General features: G+C 38.7%; 1 protein-coding gene across 1 annotated transcript in view; it reads left to right on the top strand.

Annotated features, from left to right (window-relative positions):
* The window catches only part of hspa4l (heat shock protein 4 like), a 76,931-nt gene extending 61,240 nt beyond the window's left edge, over nt 1–15,691 (top strand). Inside the window, exons 13-19 of the mRNA XM_041192200.1 lie at nt 5,222–5,299; nt 5,405–5,542; nt 6,381–6,506; nt 8,829–8,936; nt 9,993–10,112; nt 13,424–13,585; nt 15,337–15,691. Of these exons, the coding sequence (XP_041048134.1) occupies nt 5,222–5,299; nt 5,405–5,542; nt 6,381–6,506; nt 8,829–8,936; nt 9,993–10,112; nt 13,424–13,585; nt 15,337–15,537 (933 nt within the window). The 3' untranslated portion in view covers nt 15,538–15,691. The remainder of the gene's footprint in view (nt 1–5,221; nt 5,300–5,404; nt 5,543–6,380; nt 6,507–8,828; nt 8,937–9,992; nt 10,113–13,423; nt 13,586–15,336) is intronic.
* Nucleotides 15,692–24,235: the final 8,544 nt, after the last annotated feature.

Here is a 24,235-nt window from a genome sequence, read left to right as displayed (position 1 = left end):
CTCATCCTCAAAAGGCAGTGGAAGAGAGTCTTTGAATATTTCTAAGGCAGAGCTGTATAGATTCTTGATTAACAAGGGGGTGAATGGTTATCAGGGGTAAGTAGGAATGTGGGATTGAAGTTGCACTCAGATCAGCCATGATCTTATTGAATGGCGGAGCAGGATCAATGGGCCGAGTGGCCTACTCCTGCTCCTAATTTGTACGTACATAAGTTTTGAAGAACCAATCTTATTTTAGTAAATTTGTTGAAACAACTGTTATATAAAAATACAGCATTTTCTGGCAAAATTAATTAACCTGCAAGATGACTAGTTTCATGTTTTGATTTTTCTGCTTATTTATTTTGAGTATTGTGCTTTTATTAAAATTTCCAATAACTTTGTGTTTCCTCTTTTGCTGTATGCCAGCCTTGCTGTTTGCTAATAGATGACATCTTTAGTTCGGAGGAGGTTTGTTATTGATCATATAACATTGAAGCTTGATTTTTCTTAGTTACTGTCTTTGCCTAAACTGTACAATTAAAATATTCTAAGCATTTTAGCAGTTTAACACTAATAAGTCTCAGATTTAATGTAATAACCTCATTCTGCTATGGCATTGCCACTTCCAGTAAGTAACACTAACCCATTGGAGAATGAACATATTTGTGCCATAAACCTAATCCATAACTGATTTTGATTAATTGTTTGTAGGAATTTGCTGTGTGCAAATTGGCTACTTTGTTTCATCGGAACAGGAGTAGGCCTTTCAGCACCTTGAGCCTATTAAATTAGATCATGCCTGATCTGTATCTCAACACCATTTACCCACCTTAGTTCCATAATCCCTTAATGACCTTGCCAGACGTACATTCTTTCAATCTCATTCTCAAAAATTGATCTAGCCTCAGCAGCTTTTTGGGAGAAAGAGTTCTAGATTTCCACTACCCTTTGTGCCTTCTGATACCACCCCTGAATGGCCTTTGTCTAATTTTAAGGTTATATCTCCTTGATCTGGACTTTCCATGGGAGGAAATAGTTTATTTTTATGTCCCCCTCTAGCCTATCAAATCATTCAATCCTTTTAAACACCTCTATTGGAGCACCCCTCCCTCTTCTATGTTCAAGGGAACACAAGCCTTGTCTATGCAACCTGTCTTCATATTTCAATCCAGTTTAGCCCTGTTAGAATTAGGTAGTGCCTAGAACTGATCAAATTCTCCAGGAGCAGTCTAAACAGCTTTATACAACGTAACACAACTTCCACCCTTTTACATTCCAGTACTCTTGAGATTATGGCCAACATTTCATTAGCTTTTTAAATTCTATTTAACTGCCCACTTTCCTAATTGTTTGCTGTACCTGCATACTAGCCTTTGGTGATTCGTACACTAGGACACCCAGATCCCTCTGAATCTCAGCGCTCTGCAATCTCTCACCAGTTAGATCATTTTTTTTAATTCTTCCTGCTAAAATGAACAATTTCACATTTGCCCACATTATACTCCATTTGACAGATAGCTGCCCACTCACCTAACCTGTCTATGTCACTTTGTAGCCCCCTTATGTCCTCTTCTTAGCATCATCAACAAACTTAACAACCATTCCTTTGGTCCCTTCATCCATCATTTATTACAGTAATTTCTGTACGTGGACCCCTCTTCTCTTCATTTCCTAGCTTCTTGCTGTTTAGATAATGCTCTGATCTTTATTTCTTGGATCCAAAGCAGGTACCTCACACTTTCCTATCTTGAACTCGCGTCTGCCTCAATTTTGCCCACTCTCTACACAATCACTGAATTGTTACAGCGCAGAAGGAGGCCATTTGGCCCATGTCTGCACCAGCTCTCCAAATGAGCAACTCACTTGGTACCTCCTCCCCCCCGGCCATAACTCTGCACATTCTTCCTTTTCAGATAACAGTCTAATTCACTTTTGAATGCTTCATTTGACCCTGCCTCCATACTGTCAGGCAGTGCACTGCAAACCCTAACCACTTGCTTTAAAAAAAAGTTCCTCTTCATATATCACTTTTGCTGCTTTTACTAATTCGTTTAAATCTGTGCCCTCCCACTCTTGAATCTTCTTTCTGTTTCTCCTATCTAATCTGCCCAGACCCCTCATGATTTTGAATATTGCTATCAAATTTCCTCTCAACTTTCTTTTCTCTAAGGAAAACAGTGCTAACTTCTCCAGTCTATCTTCATAACTGAAGTTCCTTATCCCTAGAACCATTCTCGTGAATCTTCTCTGCATCCATTCTAATGCCTTCATACCCTTTTAAATCCTAAACTTATCAATATCCATTTGTAACTTTCAGTACCCATCTACGTTAGTTATTGTACCATGTAACTTGGTGTTGTCAGCAAGCTTGGATATACAGCTGCCTTTCTGCTTCATTTCTATCACTTATAAAGCAAGATACCTAGGAGATATCACTGGTCATATCTCAATTTCAGTACATACCCACCATTAGCTCTACTCTGTACTTCTTAACCAATTCCCTACCCTTGAATAGGAACATATGAATTAGGAGCAAGAGTAGGCCACTCAAGCCTGCTGCACCATTCAAAAGATCATGGCTGATCTGATTGTAACCTCAACCCTACATTCCTACCTACTGCCGATAACCTGTCACCTTCTTGTTATTCAAGAATCTATCTAGCTCTGCCTTGAAAATATTCAGACTCTGCTTCCACACCTTTTGAGGAAGAGAGTTCCAAAGACTCACAACCCTCAGAAAAGAATTCTCCTCATCTCTGTCTTAAATGAGCGACCCCTTATTTTTAAACAGTGACCACTGATTTTAGATTCTCCCGCAAGAGGAAACATCCTCTCCGCATCCACCCTGTCAAGACCCCTCAGGATTTTAAAGGTTTCAATCAAATCACCTCTTACTCTTCTAAATTCCAGTAGATACAAGCCTAACCTGTTCAACCTTTCCTCATAAGACAACCTGCTGATTCCTGGTCTTAGTCTAGTAAACCTTCTCTGAACTGCCTCTAATGTGTTTGCATATTTCCTTAAATAAGGAGACTAGTACTGTACACAATACTCCAGATGTGGGCTCACCGGTGCCCTATATAAATGAAGCATAACCTCCCTACTTTTGTAATCAATTCCCCTCTCAGTAAATGATAACATTCTATTAACTTTCCTAATTACTTGCTGTACCTGCACACTAGCCTTTTGTGATTCATACACTAGGACACCCAGATCCCTCTGAATGTCAGAGCTCTGCAATCTCTCACCATTTAGATCATCTTTATTCTTCCTGCTAAAATGAACAATTTCACATTTGCTCACATTATACTCAATTTGACAGATATCTGCCCACTCACCTAACCTATCTATGTCACTTTGTAGCCCCCTTATGTCCTCTTCTTACTGTCGTCAGCAAATTTAGCAACGATTCCTTTGGTCCCTTCATCCATGTCATTTATATAAATTGTAAAAATTTTAAGCCCCAGCACTGATCCCCATGGCACGCGGCACGCCACACGTCACATCAACCTTTTCTAAAGGTTCCCCCCGATTCAATATGCTTCCACTTTTTTCTAACAAATCTCTTGTGCGGCACCTTATTGAATGCCTTCAGGCATAACTACACTTGGAAGCACTCTATATCCTGAGTTCGTAAAAGGTGTTTCGTAAAACTAAATTCATTGTCAGGTGATGTAATTAATTCACATCTAATTATGATTTTTTAAAAATGTTATTGGAAAGGTTAAAATGAGGATGACTCAGTAGTTGGTAGAGCAGGCGATGCCATTTTGCTTTTGAACTTATAGGTCGAGATTTCAAATCTGATTCTCCAAATGGAAAAGTTGGTAACAAGATGCCTGGTACTCCATCTCTTGAGGCAGAGAAAGCTATTCTGACATTGATCAAATACCTATCCAGCATGGGAGCCAAACCATCTTGGCTGAAGGTGGACAATTTGGAGGGAACGAGGAAGTGCATCAGGGAATCAAAAATAGAAGTATAAAGAAGATTGACTCATTTTGATTGACCAGTGGTTTCATAAGAATAACTAGCTGATATCATATGGGTACTGTTTCCTGATACCAACAGTTATTGAGGTCTAGGAATTCCTGTTTTGTCTATATATGCAACAAACATTTTAGAGCATATCTCTTATTCAATTGGGTAGTCATTTACTTTTGAAACGAGCCAGTCTTTTCTTGAACTCCCTTATAGTTCAGTTGCCTCAGAGTAGTTTGAAAATGGTTTTATGTGCAGTATGGTATCTGCCACATGATCAGATGTCCTCTGAACCAAAGAGAAGTTAAAATAATTAGTTTAATCATTAAGGCTCTGGCAGCTACCATGCTTATTCAGTGGTCCCATCTGTGTTTGACTTGCTTGCTGATACTATCATGTCTCTTACATTGATATTCAAATTCAGGGTTTTTTTTCTACTTGGATGGGATTTTAAAACCAATTATTAACTAAAGGAAACACACTTTGCAAGTTTCACAATGGCTGAAAATGTTGTAAAATTCGAAGAAAAATATTAGAAATAGTATAGAAAAGATCAGATAGTGAGCAAAAGAAGTTGGAAAGTAAGAAATGGCGAAGGAAGTATTTCTAAGATATTCTCACAATTGTGTAGTCTGATTGCGATAGCATTTTTAGTACATAAGCTGAAATTTGCAAAGTAAGGATTGTGAGCACTTAATTCATTTTAAATTATCTATGCTTATTTCACATTCAATCTTTGCTAAAAAAAAACTTTTACCCCATTAGAATTTGAAGACGGATAAAAAGGCAGTATTCTAATCTACAGTTCTATTTAGCCCCCTTTTGAATTTGTTGCACATTTTAACATGAAACTAAAACATACAGTTCAGTTAATAAACCATTTTAGGAAACAAAATAGGCACTTGCAGGATCATTTAAGTTAATTTAATCTAATTAAAAATTTCCGACGATCATAGTGCGTGCCCTGTATTCCTTGTCTTTACATTTAAAATTAATCCAAGATTTTTTTTTTAAATAAATTTATGTTCATATTTAGGTATTATAGTTCATGTTAGGTGATAATATTGACATCTTATTTTTCAAATAATATTTATTTGTACTGGCTTCCGGAAATGAAAAGCTCGTCCCTTCACCGGAGGGACCTTTTTACCAATGTACTCAAAACCATTGAAACATTGGTACAGATATACCTGTGTATATGCAGTACTTCATTTTGCCATATCAATAAAAAAATGATATATACGTTTACGTTTTTAAGGGCAATATGCAAGTTGATCAGGAAGAAGTACATTCACAGCAAAAAGACCAAGCTGAAGAGCAGAATGAAGTTTCTCAGGTATTGAGCATTGATACTGGATTAAAGAAAAGTTGGCAAAGCCATATATTTTACCAAAAAAGCTTCAGTTTGAGATTTGTATTTCATAACTTTAATACTCTACAGAATGATCCAGCTGCAGAAAATAAAGACGACAATAGCACAAAACCCAAAATAAAAGTGAAAAGTGTGGATTTGGTAATCCAAAGTGATCTGCCCCAACATCTTGGTCAGGACCTTCTCAACAACTATGTTGAAATTGAGGTACGTGTCCTGTCAAGTGTTTCACCATCATTAAGAAGAAATGGATTATCCAGATTCCTACATTAACCCTTTTACTACTTAATACTTGTTGAATGTGGGTTATAAGATGATGGTCTGGTGCTTTTTAAAATCTATTCTTTTGCTGTAGATAGATCATCTTCTAATCTCCATCCTCAAAGGTTGATGGAGTATCTTGAACTGCTGCAGGTTAAATGAAACTAAGTGTGTTGGACCAGTTCAGAAGATAACTGTGTCAACCATGTTAATGTAGGATTGGAGTCACATAAAGACATTAAGAATAACAGCTTTCTTCCATTAGGGATTGTTGTGAACTAGTTTGGGTTTTATGACAATCTGACAGTTTCATGTTCACTCTGGCTCAGTACCACTGGCCCCAACGCAAAGGCAGGCACATACAGCGAGGGGTGTGGAGGGGAGAGGAGCACATGCTGGGGGAGGGGGGTGGTGGCGGGGTGTAGTGGTTAAGGAGTGTGCACCCCAAGAGAGAGGCAGGCATGGGCAACACAGGCCGGGGAGTGGAGTTGGAGGAATGCATGTGATTGGAGTGATGGGGTGGGGAGAAACAAGAGAGTATCGCAGTAATTAGTTTTGTCTTTGGAAGTGGTAGACGGGCAAACTGTACGCAGGTTTGTACTAGCCAGTGAATGTAGAGAAAGCAGTCCAGCCTTTTATTTTTTTGACCGGGGTTTTATGTAAACACAGTACCAGTAAAATGACTTGCTTGATGCTTAGGGGAACAGTATTGTACAGGATATGATTTTTGGTACTAGTTTAAGAATAAAGGTCTGAGTCCTAACATGTTGTTTTATTTCTCCAGGGGAAAATGATTATGCAGGACAAGCTGGAAAAAGAGAGAAATGATGCCAAAAATGCTGTAGAAGAATATGTGTATGAGATCAGAGACCAGTTGTGTGGAATTTATGAAAAATTCATCAGTGAGGCAGTAAGTAGTTTATTCCATCAGCTAGTCAGTAAGTTAATGTGCAGCATTGGTGCACCAGAGTGGCAAGAATGGTTCATATGTTACTTTACTTAAAGCTGATCTTGGCCTGGCAAATGAACTGAAGAATAGTCTATCAATCCTGCAAGTATGCATATGAGTGGCCTCCGGGAAATACTAGCAGATGTCTGGGAATAGTTTGCCTTTTTGGTTTCTCTACAGTATGATAAGGTGGTAACCTAAATCAAAGGACAGAATTAAAATACAAAATCTTTTGCATAAATACATACAGAACTGGATTTTTTTCTTCCTGGCAATTACCTGCTTCTGTGCTGAAGGTATTATTTCTTTCCTCAGAGCAGTTTCCAAAAAATAAATAACAGCATCCTTCTGTTTCTCATTCAAATAGTCATTATTGTAATGCAAGAGTCAAATTAATTTTTTCCTTGCATGACATTCAGACTTCCACTCGCAGCATAGATTATTGGATAGTGATTAAGCAGGAAGTGAACCACCTTTTCACCATCCTAGTCTGCTAACTGAGTACTTATTAGGGAGTAAATCTGAGGTTTCCTAGCCTGTTGCTTTCTTGTTGCTTGGTAAAATCACTGAGCCACAACAGTAGCTCAACTGGCTTTCTAAATGTTCTTGTAATTGTGGTAGTTGGTGGTATTACTAGATATTGTGGAATTGTAAAATCAACATAGCTTGTAATTTCCCACATAGGAGTTCTTTACTTCACTCAGGATGGCACTAAGCAGACATGCCACTTTACTGGAGGTTTTGATGTCCGAGGTGGGAAATGAATATCATTCTGGTGCAATATAGGTGGTGCTTTTCTAAAACTGCTGAAAAGCATGTTACAAGAGAAAATCTGCTTTAGCTAATACTGTAACAGGTAGATGGTACAAATGCAAAAGGAGAAAAAGTCTACACTTCCATTCCAGGACAGTAGAAGTATAACAGTTAAGTAGTTGTTCTTTCCACCCCAAAGGTCTGTTACTAAAGATCATACATTTAGATTGTTTTAATTTGAAATTGCTTTTGTTGATTGCATTCAGGGGATCTGCTAATTCTTAAGTTTATTGTCCATTAAGCTCAGTGATAGTATTCCCTCTGTTTTGGTTATGTTAGTTGAGGGATAAATTTTAGCAGGACACAGAACTTTAGTTGTGGGCTCAAGTCTCATAGTGCATAACCAGTGCTGTGCTGAAGAGGTGACATCTTTTGGATAAAGTCCTGGCATCTCTTACTAAGATTTTAGTCACCATTTGAATATTTCTTTTGCATAATTTTTTTTTTCGTTACACCTCTGAAGTGCTTTTGGATGTTTTTCTACGCTGAAGGTGCAATTTAAATGCAAGTTGATTATTGTACACCTCTCATGGATATAATATTCCTTGGCACTATTGGAAGATGGGCAGGAAAGTTCTGGCCTGCTAAAATTTATCCTTCAACCAACACAGCCAAAACAGAGGGAGGACTGGTTGGTGACCTTAAATGCTGTCTTTGATACTTGGCTGTGTGCAAATTGGCTGCCACATTTGTGTACATTATGGTGATTTAATTTTATTGTAATCCATTGGTTTGTGATATCCTGAGAACGTACAACACTTTGTGGATGTTGCCCTATTAGAGGTAGTAAAAATGATTCCTAAATTGTGCCTGTGGTTTCAATTCAATGTACAATCTTTCTATATACATCCCTGCATATGAGGAATAGTACAGAAATGCAAATTGTAGAATTCATCAGTGAAAAAAATTTTCAACAAAGAAAGTTCTAAAGATATTCTACCTACTGAATATGGGGATGAATTTGGAATAAAATGAGGTGAAAAATAGCTGAAGTATATATCCTATATGTTTTTAAATCTTGCGTTAATGTAACACTTCTGTCTTTGAGTAATGTCAAAGAATTTCACACATTCTTTGAAGTGTAGTCAGTGCTATGCAAGATATAAGTTGATATGAGAAAGTTATAGTCAATGTTACCAACATTCTATATATCTAATCTAGATGTTATGTAAAGTGAATTAATGAAAGAAAGAACTTGCATTTTCTAGCACCTTTCCCAGCTTCATGACTTCTAAACAGCACTTCTGAAATGTAGTCATCTGTTGCAGTGCACAGCAAGGTTCTACAGATAGCAATGAAACAAAAAATGACCAGATCATCAGTATTTAGTGCTGGTTGGGGGATAAATATTAACCACTACACCAGGAGAGCTTTCATGAATCGTAATGTTCATTTGTAATTTCACGCCATTGCTATATTGGGACACCTAACGCAAAATATCATGAAGTTCAATGCATCTTTCCCTTTCAGGACAAAAAAAAGTTCACACTGTTGTTGGAAGAAACAGAAAACTGGTTGTATGAAGATGGAGAGGACCAGCCTAAACAAATATATCTTGATAAACTGAATGACCTAAAGGTACAGCTACTGACCCTCCATACAAAGTATTTCTGATAATGCTTGTAAGATGTTCACAATGGTTCTTGATTAAACAAACCACAACTCAAACTTGTCTAATTTTGTGTATTGGTAATTATATAGAGGTCAGCATCCATGGTATCCGAAATTTCATGGATGCTATAGTACTTTAATGTTTATCTACTTGTCACATGCCCACCTCATCAGTGACAGTTGATAAGTGGCATGTTCCTGAGCACTGTCAATGGTAATCAATTTTCTGCCTGGGAGGACATGGGGAATGTTCTTTTTCTAATGTCTGTTCCCCTGCATAGAATGGCTTTAGACTGGCAGTTGAACAGATCTGTGGCTGCTCCCAATGTACAGCATCACCATATTACCTCCAAGGTTTAGAAATGGAAAAGTTCACATTGATGTAATATGAGATATTGCTTTAAAGTTGAAAGTAAGGTGCATTTTTGACCATTGAAAACATTTTGCTACACTGGACACACTATTCATGATAATGCTACTCACTCGGTTCTAAAAAGCATGCTTTTCCTCAGCAATGATATTTGTAGCCTTAACCAAAGATTCATCTGGAATAGTTTATTAATTTTTAATTACTTGTGTGAAAATCTATTGTATTGTATCTACTCTACATATATTTATTGAAGATCTAATGCCAACTTCACTTTCTATTTAAAGAAAGCATTTTGGATTCAGGTTACAATTACTTCAAAGTCAGACCTATCTGGCATTGATTTATTTAGTGCTCCACGAGAAAATGATTGCTTGTGACACTGAAGAAGACGTATGGAATTTCTTGTAGTGAAAAGACTGAAGGCACAGAGGAAGAGATATGGGGTGGGTAAGGAAAAATAACAATGCGCAGGAATGGTTTACTTGAAGATTTCCTAAGTAAGGTGACATGGTGTGAGGCCATGTAGGGTGTCAAAAGAGGGCAGGGATTTTATGTTGATTTTGTCTGTGCAACTGAACCAATGAAGCTGGATGAGGTCAGGTATGATTAATGTGCCCCCTTCAGAGAATAAAAGCTAGATTCCTTTTCCATAGAAACTTGGTCAGCCAGTTCAGAACCGATACAAGGAGCATGAGGAGAGACCAAAAGCATTTGATGAGCTGGGTAAAAAGATTCAGCTTTTCATGAAGACTGTAGAAGCATATAAAAATAAGGTAAGGACTATGTTCAAGTGATATTTTGTCCTAAATATGCCACTCTAACAATTTTTATTTATAAATAAAACATTGGAGGAGAATATTACATTTTGCCTTGCAAAATTCTCGCTAAATGTAGAAATAGTTCAAAATTCCTTGGATGACTTGGTAAAAGGAGATGAACTTTCCTTGTTAAGTCTAGCAGACCGAAATTGCATTTATGGATCCAATTTCTGCAAGTAAAAACACCACCAGGACCAGGAGCATTGTGGTTTTTATTGGACCAGTAATTCAGAGGCATGGACTAATGGTTTGGAGACATTAGGCAATTCCCACCATGGTAACTGGGGAAACTTAAATTCTCTTATGAAATAAACTTGAAATCAGTAATGGTGACCATGTAACTACTAGATTTTCCTAAAAACAAACCCATATGATTCACTAATATCCTTTAGGGAATGAAATCTGCTGTCCTTACCCAGACTTGCCTATATGATACCCTAGACTCATAGCAAAGTCCTTGTCTCTTAATTGCCCTCTGAAATGACCTAATAAGCCAATCCTTTACACCTTGTGTAGTGTTTTCGTATAAGAAAACTGGATGGACCACCTGACATCAACTGGACATCAAATTTGGACATGACAAAGACGTACAAGGTCCAGTCAACCCTGCAAAGTCCTCCCCACTGACATTTAGAAACTTGGGCCAAAATTGGAAGAGCTGTCTCACAGACTAGTCAAGCAACAGGCAGGCAGTTAAACTGTAAAGATTTGTACCTTTCAGCAAACTTCACCGACTGCTCCATCATCATCCCTGATTTTGTCCTATCTTGCTGGCAAGACAGATCCACCAAAGATGGTGGAACAGTGGTATGCAGTTGGAAAGGAGTGGCCCTGGGAGTCTCAACTTTGACTCCAAACCTGATGAAGTCTTGGCATCAGGTTAAACATAGACAAGGAAGGTAATGTAACCTTCTACTAATTACCACCTACTGCCCTTCCTCAGCTGATGAATCTGTATTTTTTCATTTGAAATACCACAAGGAAGAAACAGCGAGGGCACAGGAATGGATTATGGGTGGATACTTCAATGTCCCTCGCCAAAAATGGTCTGGTTGCATCACTACTGGCCAAGTCCTGATGGCATAGCTTTCAGGCTTACAGCAGATGTTGAGAACACCAACATGAAGGAAAAACTTATTTGGCCTTGTCCCCTCGATTCTACCTGTTCCAAATGCATTTGTCCATGGCAGTATATTGATAGGAGTTAGTACTGCATTCTCCATGTGAAGATGCAGTCCCACCTTTACACTAAAGATACCTTCCATTGTGTTTTGCACTACCACAATGCTAAATGGGATAGATTCAGAAATATTTAGAAGCTCAAAACAGTACCTCCATGAAGCACCATGTTCCATCAGCAACAACAGACTTGTATTACATCAAATCTTTGATCTCACTTTACCAATACCATCAAGCAAGGGATCCAATGTGAAATGTAGATGAGCATGCTGGGAGCAGCACGAGGTGTGCCTAATAATGAGATGCCAAGCTAATGAAGCTATAACATATGACTGTGTGCATACTGGACAGTAGAAATAGTCTGCTATATGCAGAGCTAAGTGTTCCCACAACCAATGGATGAGATCAAAGCTTTGCAGTCCTGCAACATGCAGATGTAAATGGTGATGCACAGTTAAACAGGGGGAGAAGAAGGGGTCATGAACATCCCATCCTCAATGATGGCAGAGCCCAGCACTTGAGTACCAAGGACAAGGCTGAAGCATTTGCAACCTTCTTGGCCTGAAGTAACCAAGTGTATGATATAGCCTGGCTTACTCTGAGAAACCATTCTTCAACCAATGCAATTCACAATTATCAAAACAACTGAGCACACTGGATATAGGAAAGGTGAAGGGCATTGACAACATCCTGACTTTAGTGCTGAAAGTTTGTGTTCCAAAGCTAGTTGCACCTTTAACCGAGCTATTCCAGTGCAGCTACAGCGCTGGCATCTACCAACACTGGAGAAAGGCCCCTGTATGCCCAGTCTACAAAAAGCAGAACAAATCCAAACTGGGCAATTACTGTCCCATCAGCCCACGCTCAATCATCAAAGTGATAGAAGGTGCCATGGATAGTACTATCAAGTGGTATTTAATCACCAGTAACAACCAATAATGTTCAGTTTGGATTCTGCCAGGGTCACTTGGCCTCAGACTTCATTACAGCTTTGCTCCAAACATGGACAAAACAGCTGTGTTACACAAGTGAGGTGAGAATGACTGCCCTTGACACCAAGGCAGCATTTCACCAAGTGCGTCGGGGGGAAAAACTCTCCACTGGTTAGAATCATACCTAGCACAAAGGAAGATGGCTGCAGTTGTTGGTCAATCATCTTAGCCACAACATATTGCTATACGTAAAAGCAAAAAACTGTGGATGCTGGAAATCCAAAACAAAAATAAAAATACCTGGAAAAACTCGGCAGGTTTGGCAGCATCTGCGGAGAGGAACACAGTTAATGTTTCGAGTCCGTATGACTCTTCAACAGAACTGTTTAAAATGAGAAAAGAGCAATCAGACTGAAATGTTATAACACCCTGCAGTTGTAACTGAACTTTTTTTTTAAAGATTATACTGTATTCTTTAATAACTCTCTTTGAACTAACTTGGGCCATCTGCAAGACCACAACCAGTGCCCATGGAGCTTAAAGGCTTTTGGGAATCCAGATGCAATATTTGAATTTAGGCCTGTGGGCTTCCATTTGGGTGGCCTTAATGACATCAAAACTCAACCCAATATAGCTATCTTGTACTGTAGCAGGAACAGGCATATGTCCTAATCCCAAATATATAACTAAATATTCTACCTCATTGGATTCTGCAAGAGTCTTTTGCTCTTCCTGGGTGAGTTCAACTGTCTCTACCACATCAGCACTGGGTTGCATGAGGTCAAGGTTCGCTGCATCACGGGAAACATCAGGCGCGCGAAGTCGATCAGTACTCAGCAATTCCCTTAACTTTTCTGAGCTGGGTCAGATGGGGTCAAGGTTCACTGGAATGCAGGGAGAAACAATGTCTGGACACCACTGGTTTTTGGGTAGCCAGACTTCAGGTACTCTACCTGTATAAGCCAAATATACTGTCATGGAAAATTTATACAATGAGTAATGTTCCTAAACAGCTGTGTATAACATTCTAGTGATAATTCAGCTGTTTTAATGCTTAATATTTGAATTATCTAGTAATTTGATTGAGTGGATTGTAATTCTAATATCCTGAAGCTGTCTCTTTTTAGGGCATAACTATGCATCTTTTATGTTTAGGATGAAAACTATGAACATATCGATGCAGCAGAGATGGCAAAAGTTGAAAAAAGTGCCAGTAGTGCCATGGATTGGATGAACAGCAGAATGATTGCACAAAACAAGCAGATGCTATTTCAGGACCCTATTGTGAAGGCAGCTGAGATAAGGAATAAATTAAAGGTAAGCAGAAAGAAATAATCTACTTTTGACTCTAATCAAAATTGTCTTGAAACTACATTGGATCCCAAGTATTAGCAAGTTTGACTTTCTATAGAATCACGTATGTCTTATAGCTTAAGAGCACAGTTTGTCATCAAAAGAAGTGATCGTAGTTTGTGTTTGTGTGATAAGTAAGGTTGGTCAGCTGCAGGTGCAAGTTGCTATATTGGATTATGATATTTTGGCAATCATGGAAGCTTGGCTGAAGCAAGGTGAAGTTTGGGATCTTAATATTTCAGGTTACAAAGTATTTAGGAAAGAAAAAGAATGGGAGTGGCAGATAATAATGCTCAAAAATAGTTGCAGCACTGAAAAAGGATGATGTCCTTCAGGGTTCAAAGATATTTGGAATAGTAGAGGAACTATTGATGCTGCTGGTTGTATACTATGGGCCACCATTTATTGGAAGGAAAGGAGTAATTGTCAGATGGGAAAACAGTAATGAAAAGAGATAGACTCAATTATTGGGAACGTAATAGTTATCATGGGAAAAGAAGGGGAGAAATTGATCAGTATGTTTCTGCCCCAATGAGGAAGGAAGCAGCACAGGATTTGGTTCCGGGAACTTAAGTTGACCGTTTGGGAAGAAGTGATCAAAATATCATTACATTTAGAGTGGTTCTGAAAAAGGACAAGGAGCAATCAAATGCGAAAAATACTCAAATGGAGGATGGCTAATTTTTATGTGAAAGAGGATCTGTATTACAAGCTAGACATCCATATCATGTACTTTTTTACTGGTTTCATATAACCTCTACATCTTCACCCATCCAGGACTTTTAGCTTTGGGAGGTGAAATTGAACAAAGTGTGAAGTTATGCATTTTGCTAGGGAGAAAATACAAACTAAATGGTACAATTTTAAAGTAAGTGCAGAAATGAAGAGACCTAGAAGTGTACAGACGCAAACTTTTGAAACTGGTAGGACAAGTTAAGATGGCTGGTAAAGCATACAGGATTTTCGACTTTATAGTTGGGGACATAGAGTACAAATCACGGATTAAATGTTAAACATTTAAAAACACTGATTAGGTCTCGGGTGGAATATTGTGGCCAATTCTGGGCATTATGCTTTAGGAAGTATGTTAAGATCTTAGAGAGGGTGCAGAGGAAGTTTTCTAGAATGGAGCAGGGATTTATGTGAAGAGTAACAAAGCTTGGGTTACTCTCCTTAAAGCGGAAAAGGTTAAAGGGAGATTTAATAGGGATGTTCAAAATCATGAAAGGTTCTGATAGAATAAATGATTTGAAAAGGTTGCAGTGGCTGAAAGATCCATAAATAGAGGATGCAATTTCAAGGTAATTTGCAAGGGAACTAAGAAATGAAAATATTTTTTATACATTGAGTTATGATCTGGAATGCACTGACAGGGTGCTGGAAGCAAATTAAATGACAAGATTAAAGGGGTATTGAATAAATCCTTCAAAAGGGAAAATTGCAGGCTGTAGTCGGACTGGTTTTGGATAGCTCATTTGAAGAGCTGGCACAGGAACAATGGTCTGAGTAACATCGTATGCTGTATTCTATGATTTTGATTTGAGCCAAAATTTACAAAATTTTCTTTTAAAAAGACTTTGAAATTCATAAATGGTGTTTTCTAGGTACAGAAAATTAATAGCACAGTGAGAATCCATTAATTGCATCTGTCCTAGTAACTGGATTTGAGGAGTTTTTAAAATGTTTTTAAATTCACCATTTACCCATTCATCTAGGAACTGGAGACTGCTTGTGACCCGATTGTTAACCAAACAAAGCCCAAAGTGGAACCACTTCCTGAAAAGGAGGAGAAAGCCAATGGACCATTTAATAGGGAAGGGATTGATCCAAAGTCTGAATCTAATGCTGCAGCTGGAGACAATACCAAACAGCAAAAGCCAGCAGAAAACCAGGGCACAGAAATGGAAGTGGATTGAATACAGCCTCTTTTGTATATTTAAAAAAAGTCCTTTGTGCCCATCATCCAAGACTACAGTTTCTGTTGTACGTCTAGCTTACATGGCACATATTCAATTATTCTCAAATGTACCTAGTTCAGTGTCATTAGTATTAAAATGGTGGAAACAAGAATCCTGCAAAATTTGTTTGAATGTAGCAGTGCTGTTAGATGCAGATCTATATTCTACAATCTTTCTGGGAGTGTTTTTTCTATCCAATTTACAAGCACTTGAACAATCACTAGCTTTTCTGTAACTCCATGCCTTAAATTATTTCCTCTTTGACTTGGCATCACATGATAGATCATATACACAATATGAAGTGAAAAGTAACAGCCAAGAAAACTGTAGTGTTTGAACATAGCTGTTTTATTACAAAAACACCAGGGGGTGTTTTTTTTTTGGTCTACGGAATGAATTGTTTCATTTGATAACCTTCCCCCATCTAACATGCAAGTATCTGTGCAATCAAGCATCCTTTTCATACCACTGATGAATCATACCTTCCAGTAAACATATTTAAGTACAAAGCAGGATGTTTCTGAAGTACTACTGGGACATCCATACTGCCCACCCTCGGAAAACTATAAAATATTGAGCTGTAATAAAGAAAAATACATGTAACTGAGTCATTTTCAGCTCTGCTTAGCAATACTGTTGCATAAAATGGCCAGAAAATCACAATGCAAGTTAATGGGAGCATTTTAAATGATTAGTAGTGTGAAGTTTATTCTGTCAAACAGATGGTTTAAAAAATGATAAAGGCAGAACGATAAACTTGTTCTTTCGAATAATGCTGTTGTAAAATGTCTAACTTTGCAGAGACAACAGGAAAAAAAAATCTGCTTATGCTCAGGACATTGGTTGCTTATAATTTTTTTGCTCCTTGAATTTACTGATAGGTGTTATTTTCATAACTGACAGAAAACATTGACGTGATCTGTTATTAAGCTTGATACTTTTGCTAAATTGGTTGTGCTTTGAAGTTTGTGATACTTTAGCACTCCTGGAATGCAATTGTTCTGTTACCCATGAATGTAAATCCTAAGTGAGGGGCATTCTATGTGGTAATCATTATGATTGGTTTTGCTGTGTATGTGGCTGACAGTGTATCTAAGTAATGTCAATGGACAGTGTCCAAGACAAGTACGGCAACACTCCAAATGAATTCTTCAGATTCCACAATTCAGCTCAGCAGGTATGAAAATGAAATGCCTATGGAGAATTAAACATTTAGAAAGATGTACTGAATTTTTGGGGGTTTTTTTTAAGTAATTAGAGGTGGATGTAGCCTTTGAGTATTGTCCAAGTATAAATGCAATTGTCTTGAGAGTTCACTTAATCTGGTTTTAAATAGACTCTAGAAAACTTTGGGCAATATTCTCATTTTAAACATGTTTAAAATGCTTGTTAATCAGTTTCATCGGGCTCATGCAGGTTCTACGCAAGTTGTGTTGGGCTTGTGTGCAGATGTAACCCTTTAATTTAGTCCTCTAAACAATAAGCAGCTGATTATTGAAATGGTCACCAGCACGGTAAAATTGAAAGATGGATATAATAATTACGGTTGGATAATTTGCATTATAGGCCAACACAAATGCTGGACAAAAATATGAAAAAGTGCTAGACAAATCCCAATTCATAATAACAGTTAGAAATAGAAAATGTTATTTGGAAGCTTTTAGTTTCAGTATCTAATCAATTAATTTACTGAAATCATAAACATGGTCAACTTTATCCATATGGCACTTGTGCAGGGAAATTTCACTGGATACTTTTGGGTTAGAGCTCAAATTTCATTATTCCAAATTCTGGTATGGAGAAAATCAGTGGTTTATAATTCTAAAGCTTTTTTTCTCTCTCCCGTAAGGTCCAGCAGCTTGAGCGATTGTTGCCCCTCCCCACATGGTCATTAAGACCAACTGCACCCCAAGGAAACATGTTTTCTGTAGAGTGGTGAGGGAGCAGTATTGTGGGGTGAATATCCACAAACCAGATCCTTTCGACTAACACATGGGAGTAGAGGAAGTAGTTATAAATATTTCAGGATTTCAATAAATGTACATCACCCCAAAGAAGGCCTTGGTGCATTAGTATTTTTAGATCCCATGTAATTGTAGCGAAAGCTGTGGTTCAGAACAGTAAGATCAAAAAAGTATGTTGTACTAGACTCCTATGCCCAGACCACTGGGTTCACGCATCGTCATCACCAGGGCTGGTTCAATGAAAATGATGCTCAAATATGTGACTTCCTGGAACGAAAATGAGCAGCCTTCATTGCCTGTCAAAAAACCCAAAGTCGCAACTCAAGGCAGCATTCCTCAGCTAAAGTCTGACGCCAAAGAACAATCTGGAAGATAAAAGACATGTGATGGGAAGACAGCCTAAGAGATCCAACAAAATGCTGATCATCATTGCATGCAAAGCTTTTTTGAAGTGTACCAAGGTTAAGTAGACAAAATCCCCTTCATTCATAAAATGGTGCTTCTCTTGAGGATGACGATGCCATTGGTCAAATGCTGGAAAGAACATTTTGAACAACTCAACCATGAATCCACAGTGATAGCTGATACTGTCCAGGCTATCCCTCAGTACCCTGTGGTAGAATAAATTGGTGCACTACCATCAATAGGAAACAGGTGTAAAATAACAAAGCCTGCGGCCCCTATAGATTCTAGCTGAGGTCCTTAAAACTGACGGACTTTTGCTCATGTTAAGAATCTGTGCATTAATCCATACAGGTTTGGGAGGAAATAGAACTCCCCCAGGAATGCAACAATGGTAACTATTATTGTCAAGAAAGGAGATAAATCATGTTGTAGAAGCTGCTGAGGTATTTTCCCTCTTGTCCGTAGTGAGAAAATTCTGAAACACATTCTCCTGAATTGCCTATTCCCTGTGGCTGAGGAAATGCTTCCAGAGACAGTGTGGCTTTAGATCTTCCATCTCTGACGTGGTGGTTTTTGCCAGACAAATCCAAGAAAAATGTTGAACACCAGGAACTCCTGAATTCATCAACCTGACCAAAGCATTTGACTCAGTATATCGAACAAGATCGGGTGTTTTCAGACTAGTATGGCCATCTTCAGCTGCTTCTTCAATAACCTTCCTTCCAACATAAGGTCAGAAGTGGGCATGTTTGCTGATGATTGCACAATGTTCACCATTCACAACGACTCAGGTACTGAAACAGTCCGTGTCCAAATGCAGCAAGACCTGGACAATATCCAGGCTTGGGCTGACAAGTGGCAAGTAATATTCGTGCCAGGCAGTGACCGTCTCTAACAAGAGAATCCAACTATCGCCCTTTGATGTTCAATGGCATTACCATCACTGAATCCCCCACTATCAACATCCTGGGGGTTACCATTGACCAGAAACTGAACTGTAGCTACAAGAGCAGGTCAGAGGCTAGAAATCCTGCGATGAGTAACTCACCTCCTGACTCCCCAAAGCCTGTCCACCATCTACAAGGCATAAGTCAGGAGGGTGATGGAATATTCCCCACTTGCCTGGATGAGTGCAACTGCCACAACACTCAAGCAGCTCAACACTGTCCAGGACAAAGCAGCCCGCTTGATTGGCTTCATATCCACAAACATTCACTCCCTCCACCACCGACGCACAGTGGTAGCAGTGTACTATCTACAAGATGCACTGCAGGAATTCACCAAGGCTCCTTTGACAGAACCTTCCAAACTCTCAACCACTACTATCTAGAAGGACAAGGGCAGGAGATAGATGGGAACACCACCACCCGGAAGTTCCCTTCCAAGTCATTCGCCATCCTGACTTGGAAATATATTGCCGTTCCTTCACTGTCGCTGGGTCAAAATCCTGGAACTCCCTAACAGCACTGTGGGTGTACCTATACCACATGGACTGCAGCAGTTCAAGAAGACAGCTTGCCACCACCTCAAGGGGATGGGTAATAAATGCTGGCTCAACCAGCAAAGCCCACATGCCATGAATGATTTTTTAAAATCACGAGACTGGATTGTGCGTTAAATTTATGGATGTCCCAAGAAACCTCAACAAAATCCTATAATTGCTTCACGATGATATGACTGCAAGTGTCTTGAGTGAAAGATCTGAAACTGATACCTTCTAAATCTGGAATGGGGTCAAGCAAGGCCATGAGATAACCCCAATACTAATGAGGTTGCTAGCCACCGTCAGGTAAAGATCAGCTGTCTTCTGGTATCAACGTAGATGGCATTTGGCACAGAGGTGACAGAGGTTAAGCTGACCACCATAAGTATACAAGATTTATAGTTTGCAGATGACGGCAGTATTGTTGCCTACTCTGCACCAGATTTGCAAACCATACTTCATCTCAATTCTGCATACAAGAAACTTGGCTGTCCTCAAATGTTGCCAAAACGAAACTCGTATGTCAACCCACACCTGGTCGGCCAAATATTTCGCCTGGTGTTGAAGGAGAGACTCTGGAATATGTTAAGTAGTTCCCATTAATTGGCTACCTGTCTCAAAAGACCAGCATTGATGAGGATTCCAACACCAGATCAGCTGCATCAGTTCAGCCTTCTGCAAACCACTGCAAGTGTTTGAGAACAAGACCTCGGCAAGTCGAGAAAAATTCTTGTGTACAGAGCAGTTGTTGTCACTACAGTCGTGTACTGCAGTGAGACCTGGACTATGTGTCAGTGATACACAAAGCTAGAGAAATTATAAATTCCAACAGTAATGCCTTCACCACATCCTCCAGATTCAATGGGAGGACCATCCAACAAATGCCAGTGTCCGTGAAGCCAGCTCCACAAGCATTCAGGCAAAGCTTTATAAAATCAACTTTGGACTGGGCACTGTGTTCAGATAGCTAAAACCACCTCCCCTGCCAGGTCTTGTTCTCAATTCTGTAAAGACACTGAAGCTCTCCTTGAAGCACAATGGCACTAACCTTAATTATTGGGAGGAGCTTGCTACCAATCCTTCAGAATGGTGACAATTTCTCCAAGCTGCAGCATACTGAGTCCCAAAGTATTAATGAGGCAGGCACAGAGAAGGAAAGAAAACTAAGCAAATCCTGCACTCCAGGTTCCCATTACCTCGTGGGGTGTGCCCCATGTGCCCAAAGATTGCAGACCAAGAAGTGACCTGTTCAGTCACATGAAGACCAATGGTAAAAATTCACAATCCTGAGTAGACATCATCCTTGAATTGAGGGACCACCTCAGAAATACTAAAGTATGCAGTAGTCTGGTCAGTTTCACCTGCAACATTTGAATGGTGAAGGAAGCTAGAATAAAGAGTGATGCTTTCTGTGAACCACTGCTTCAACATTCGGAAACAGGAGTTCAATACAGGTTAAGGGAGTTGCGTGGACTTTTAATGTTTAAAATTACATAATATTCCAAATGCATGTAGAATATTTAGGCATAAGTACAATGAGTATGGATTTAGGGGATGTGCTATTTGTGATTTGAGAAGTAAAGCATAGAATCTAAATTTGAATCAAATTTTCAATTTGACTTAGGTTTAGGTTTGAAAAGTTATTTTTTTCCACCCTGCCCAAACCAAGAGTTCTAGCATACATTTATAATATTTAAAATTCTGTAGATGCTGAACATGATTATCCATATTAGTTTACGGATGGTGTATATTCTGGAGCTGTTTGATTTTGGAGCAATCTTCACACCATATGCTCAGGAAGTATGAAAGCGTTCAGGGAGAATTGTTCCAGGGTGGTGGGTGGTTTCTTAGCCTAGGTGTTGGTGTTGCTTGACATTAACAACTTGCATTTACATAGCACCTTTAACCAAGTAAAACTTCCCATGGTGCTTCACATGAGCATTCTAACAAAATTTGACACTGAACCACAATTATTAATGTGGAGAGAGGGACAAAGGGGTTTAGGGATGGATAGGGGAATACCAGAGCTTGAGGCCTAAGCACCTGAAGGCACAACTGTAAATGGAGGGAAAAGATGGAAATTATGAAGGCAGAGAGACCAGAACTGGGCTGGAGGAGGTCACAGCTAGGGAGAGGTATGACCAAAAAGACACTTAAACAGAATACAAGTTCAAAGGGAGATGTAAGTATTCCTTCCCCCTTTAGGAAAACATCCAGACTAAATTGGTTTGGACCTGTACAAATGAGGTGAGAAGTTGTCATGTTCTAAATTTAGCACCAGGTAGCTCAGATACCAGTGTCTTGTGAGTAAACATAATTGTGTGGAACAATTAGTAAATAGGTAGATCTTGTACTGAAAAATAACGCAGTTAGGATGGAGAGAGGAATGAGTGCCTGCACTAATAGAAAAACAAGGATGTAACTAATATTAACCTGCAGAATTTATATGGATTGAATTAGATGAGGTTTTTTATCAAATGGGTTATACTACAGATCACCAAGCAATGGGCAGGAATTAGAGGATGAAATATGTAGGCAAATCTAAGAGGTGAATAGTAGGCATATTAATAATCACGGAAGATTTCAACTGCCTCCAAATCAGCTGGTAGAGAGAAGGGAACCGAGTTTGGTGTATTCAGAATTCCATTCTCATTCAATATGTAAGTCCAGCAAGAAAAGAAATACTGCTGGATCTTGTAATGGGTAATGAACCAGGAACCAAAGTTGATAAGAGTAGAAGAACATCTTGATATGGAAAGTTACAAACTAGGATCAAGTGACTTAATTGGGATAAAGATTAAGGGATTGAAGAAAGCAAATTTAGGGTGGAATGAAAGGTAAATTGGGAGAAAATTGAAAAAAAGCAGTGAAAAATCTTTAAAAGGATAATTAAAAAGTTCACACAAAGCTAAAAGGAAACAAGCTAATTGTAGAGCACCACAGATGATGAGGCATAAAAGGGAAATCTGAATCTAAACGATGCAAGTGCTTGGATACCAAAGGGAAAATAAAGAACTTGGAGAAGCTTAAAAAAAGAAAATTATGGCATTAAATCATCAATGATTTTAAAAAGTGTTCAATAGCCACATATAACAAAAGGAAATTTAAAGTATATAGTCATTAAAGGATGATTGAGATAAACTCAAGTTAATGCCTAAATGAGGATAAAATGCCAGGTCCAAATGATATGCAAGGCCAACGTGACCAGGGAGGAGATAGAAGAGGCATTGATTTATTTTAATTATATACAAATTCCAATGAAGTGTTGGTAGTGGCAGAAGAATGCCAGACAGCTAATGTTACAGGGCAGAGATAGGAAAAGTATTGGAATCAATATCTAAAGATGCAATAGAAGAGCAGTTAGAGACAATATATATAATTTTCCAAATAAACTGACTAATCTTTGGCCATGCACTACCAACTCTTGTCATTTAACCTGTCTTGTCTTCCACCCATCACAGATCTTTATGTTCTTTTTTGCCCTCTCTCTTCTCACATGCTGAAAACCAATTACATGTCTAACTTTTCCCAATTCTGAAAGGTTGTTGACCTGAAACATTAACTTTTTCTCTCCAGAGATACTGCCTGCCCTGCTAAGTATTTCCAGCATTTTCTGTTTTTATTTCTGACTTCTGCTAAAACTTTGAAGAGGTAATGGAAAGGGTAGACAAGGTTAATGTAGTGGATGTCATATACTTGGATTTTTAAAAAGCCTTTGACACCATTCCATACATTAAGCTGAAGGTTAGGGCAAATAGCTAATGGGGTAGCACATTGCTTTCTATTTTCTTTTAGCCAGAGAGGAGAAATAAAGGTAGTTATTCAGGTTGGGGAAGGTAGAAAATGTTCCAAAAGGATCAGAGCTTGGACCATTATTATTCATAATTTACATAAGTGATTTGGGAACAAGGAGCTCAATATCAGAATTTACAAATCATTCCAATCTTGGGAGTATAGTTAACACTAAGGAAGAGTGCATTGCAACATCATAATATTAGAGAATGTGTGGGCTGGCCAGTGAAATGGCAAATGAATTTTAGATAACTGTGAGGTGCTGCATAGTAGGAACACATCACCTACACCTTAGAAAATAAGTTGTATATAAGAAGAGCAAAGGTAGGTAATGTAATACAGTTAACTTGCAGTCTGAGTTGCTGTGGCAACATGCACTTTTCCATGTATGTAGTAATCTGGAGTTATGGATAGTGATGGTAGAGGCTCCAATGTTCTTTCCATCACATGGCTGACCAGAAATCTCTCCTGTACTTAACAACTATTACTGGTATGTGTTGAAGGATTTGAAGGTTGATACTCAACCTGTTTAGCCATGTTATGAACACATCTTCCTTGGCCATCAAGTCCTGGAATGGGACTCAAACCCAGAGCTTCTGGCTCATCATCCAGGGGTATAGGTAAACAGATCATTAAAAGTAACAACGTTATTTAATTTAAACTTGTGTAGGACCTAGTTAGGCCTCATTTAGACCAAGTTGCATAGTTCTGATCGCCATACTATATAAAGGGTGTAGAAGCACTGGAGAAGTGTAAAAAGATTTACAAAGATGGTAGTAGTGAGAGATTACAGTTTACAGAAAACTTTGAACGTTGAGGCTTTTTTCTTTAGAGTACTTAGTGGGGTCTTGATAGAGCTCTTTAAAATTATGAATGGATTAGACAGGGTACATGCAGAGAGACTGTTTCCACAATCACCGTTGTGCGGTGTGTTTGTTTCTGCCAGGTAGTGAAAAATGATCTGCAGATGGCACAGCAACTTTCCTGGGCAGGGGGGTAGGGGGTGGAAGTG

Source organism: Carcharodon carcharias, chromosome 1, assembly GCF_017639515.1.
Source record: "Carcharodon carcharias isolate sCarCar2 chromosome 1, sCarCar2.pri, whole genome shotgun sequence".
Classification (NCBI taxonomy): Eukaryota; Metazoa; Chordata; class Chondrichthyes; order Lamniformes; family Lamnidae; genus Carcharodon; species Carcharodon carcharias.
This window is presented reverse-complemented; position numbering and strand designations above follow the sequence as displayed.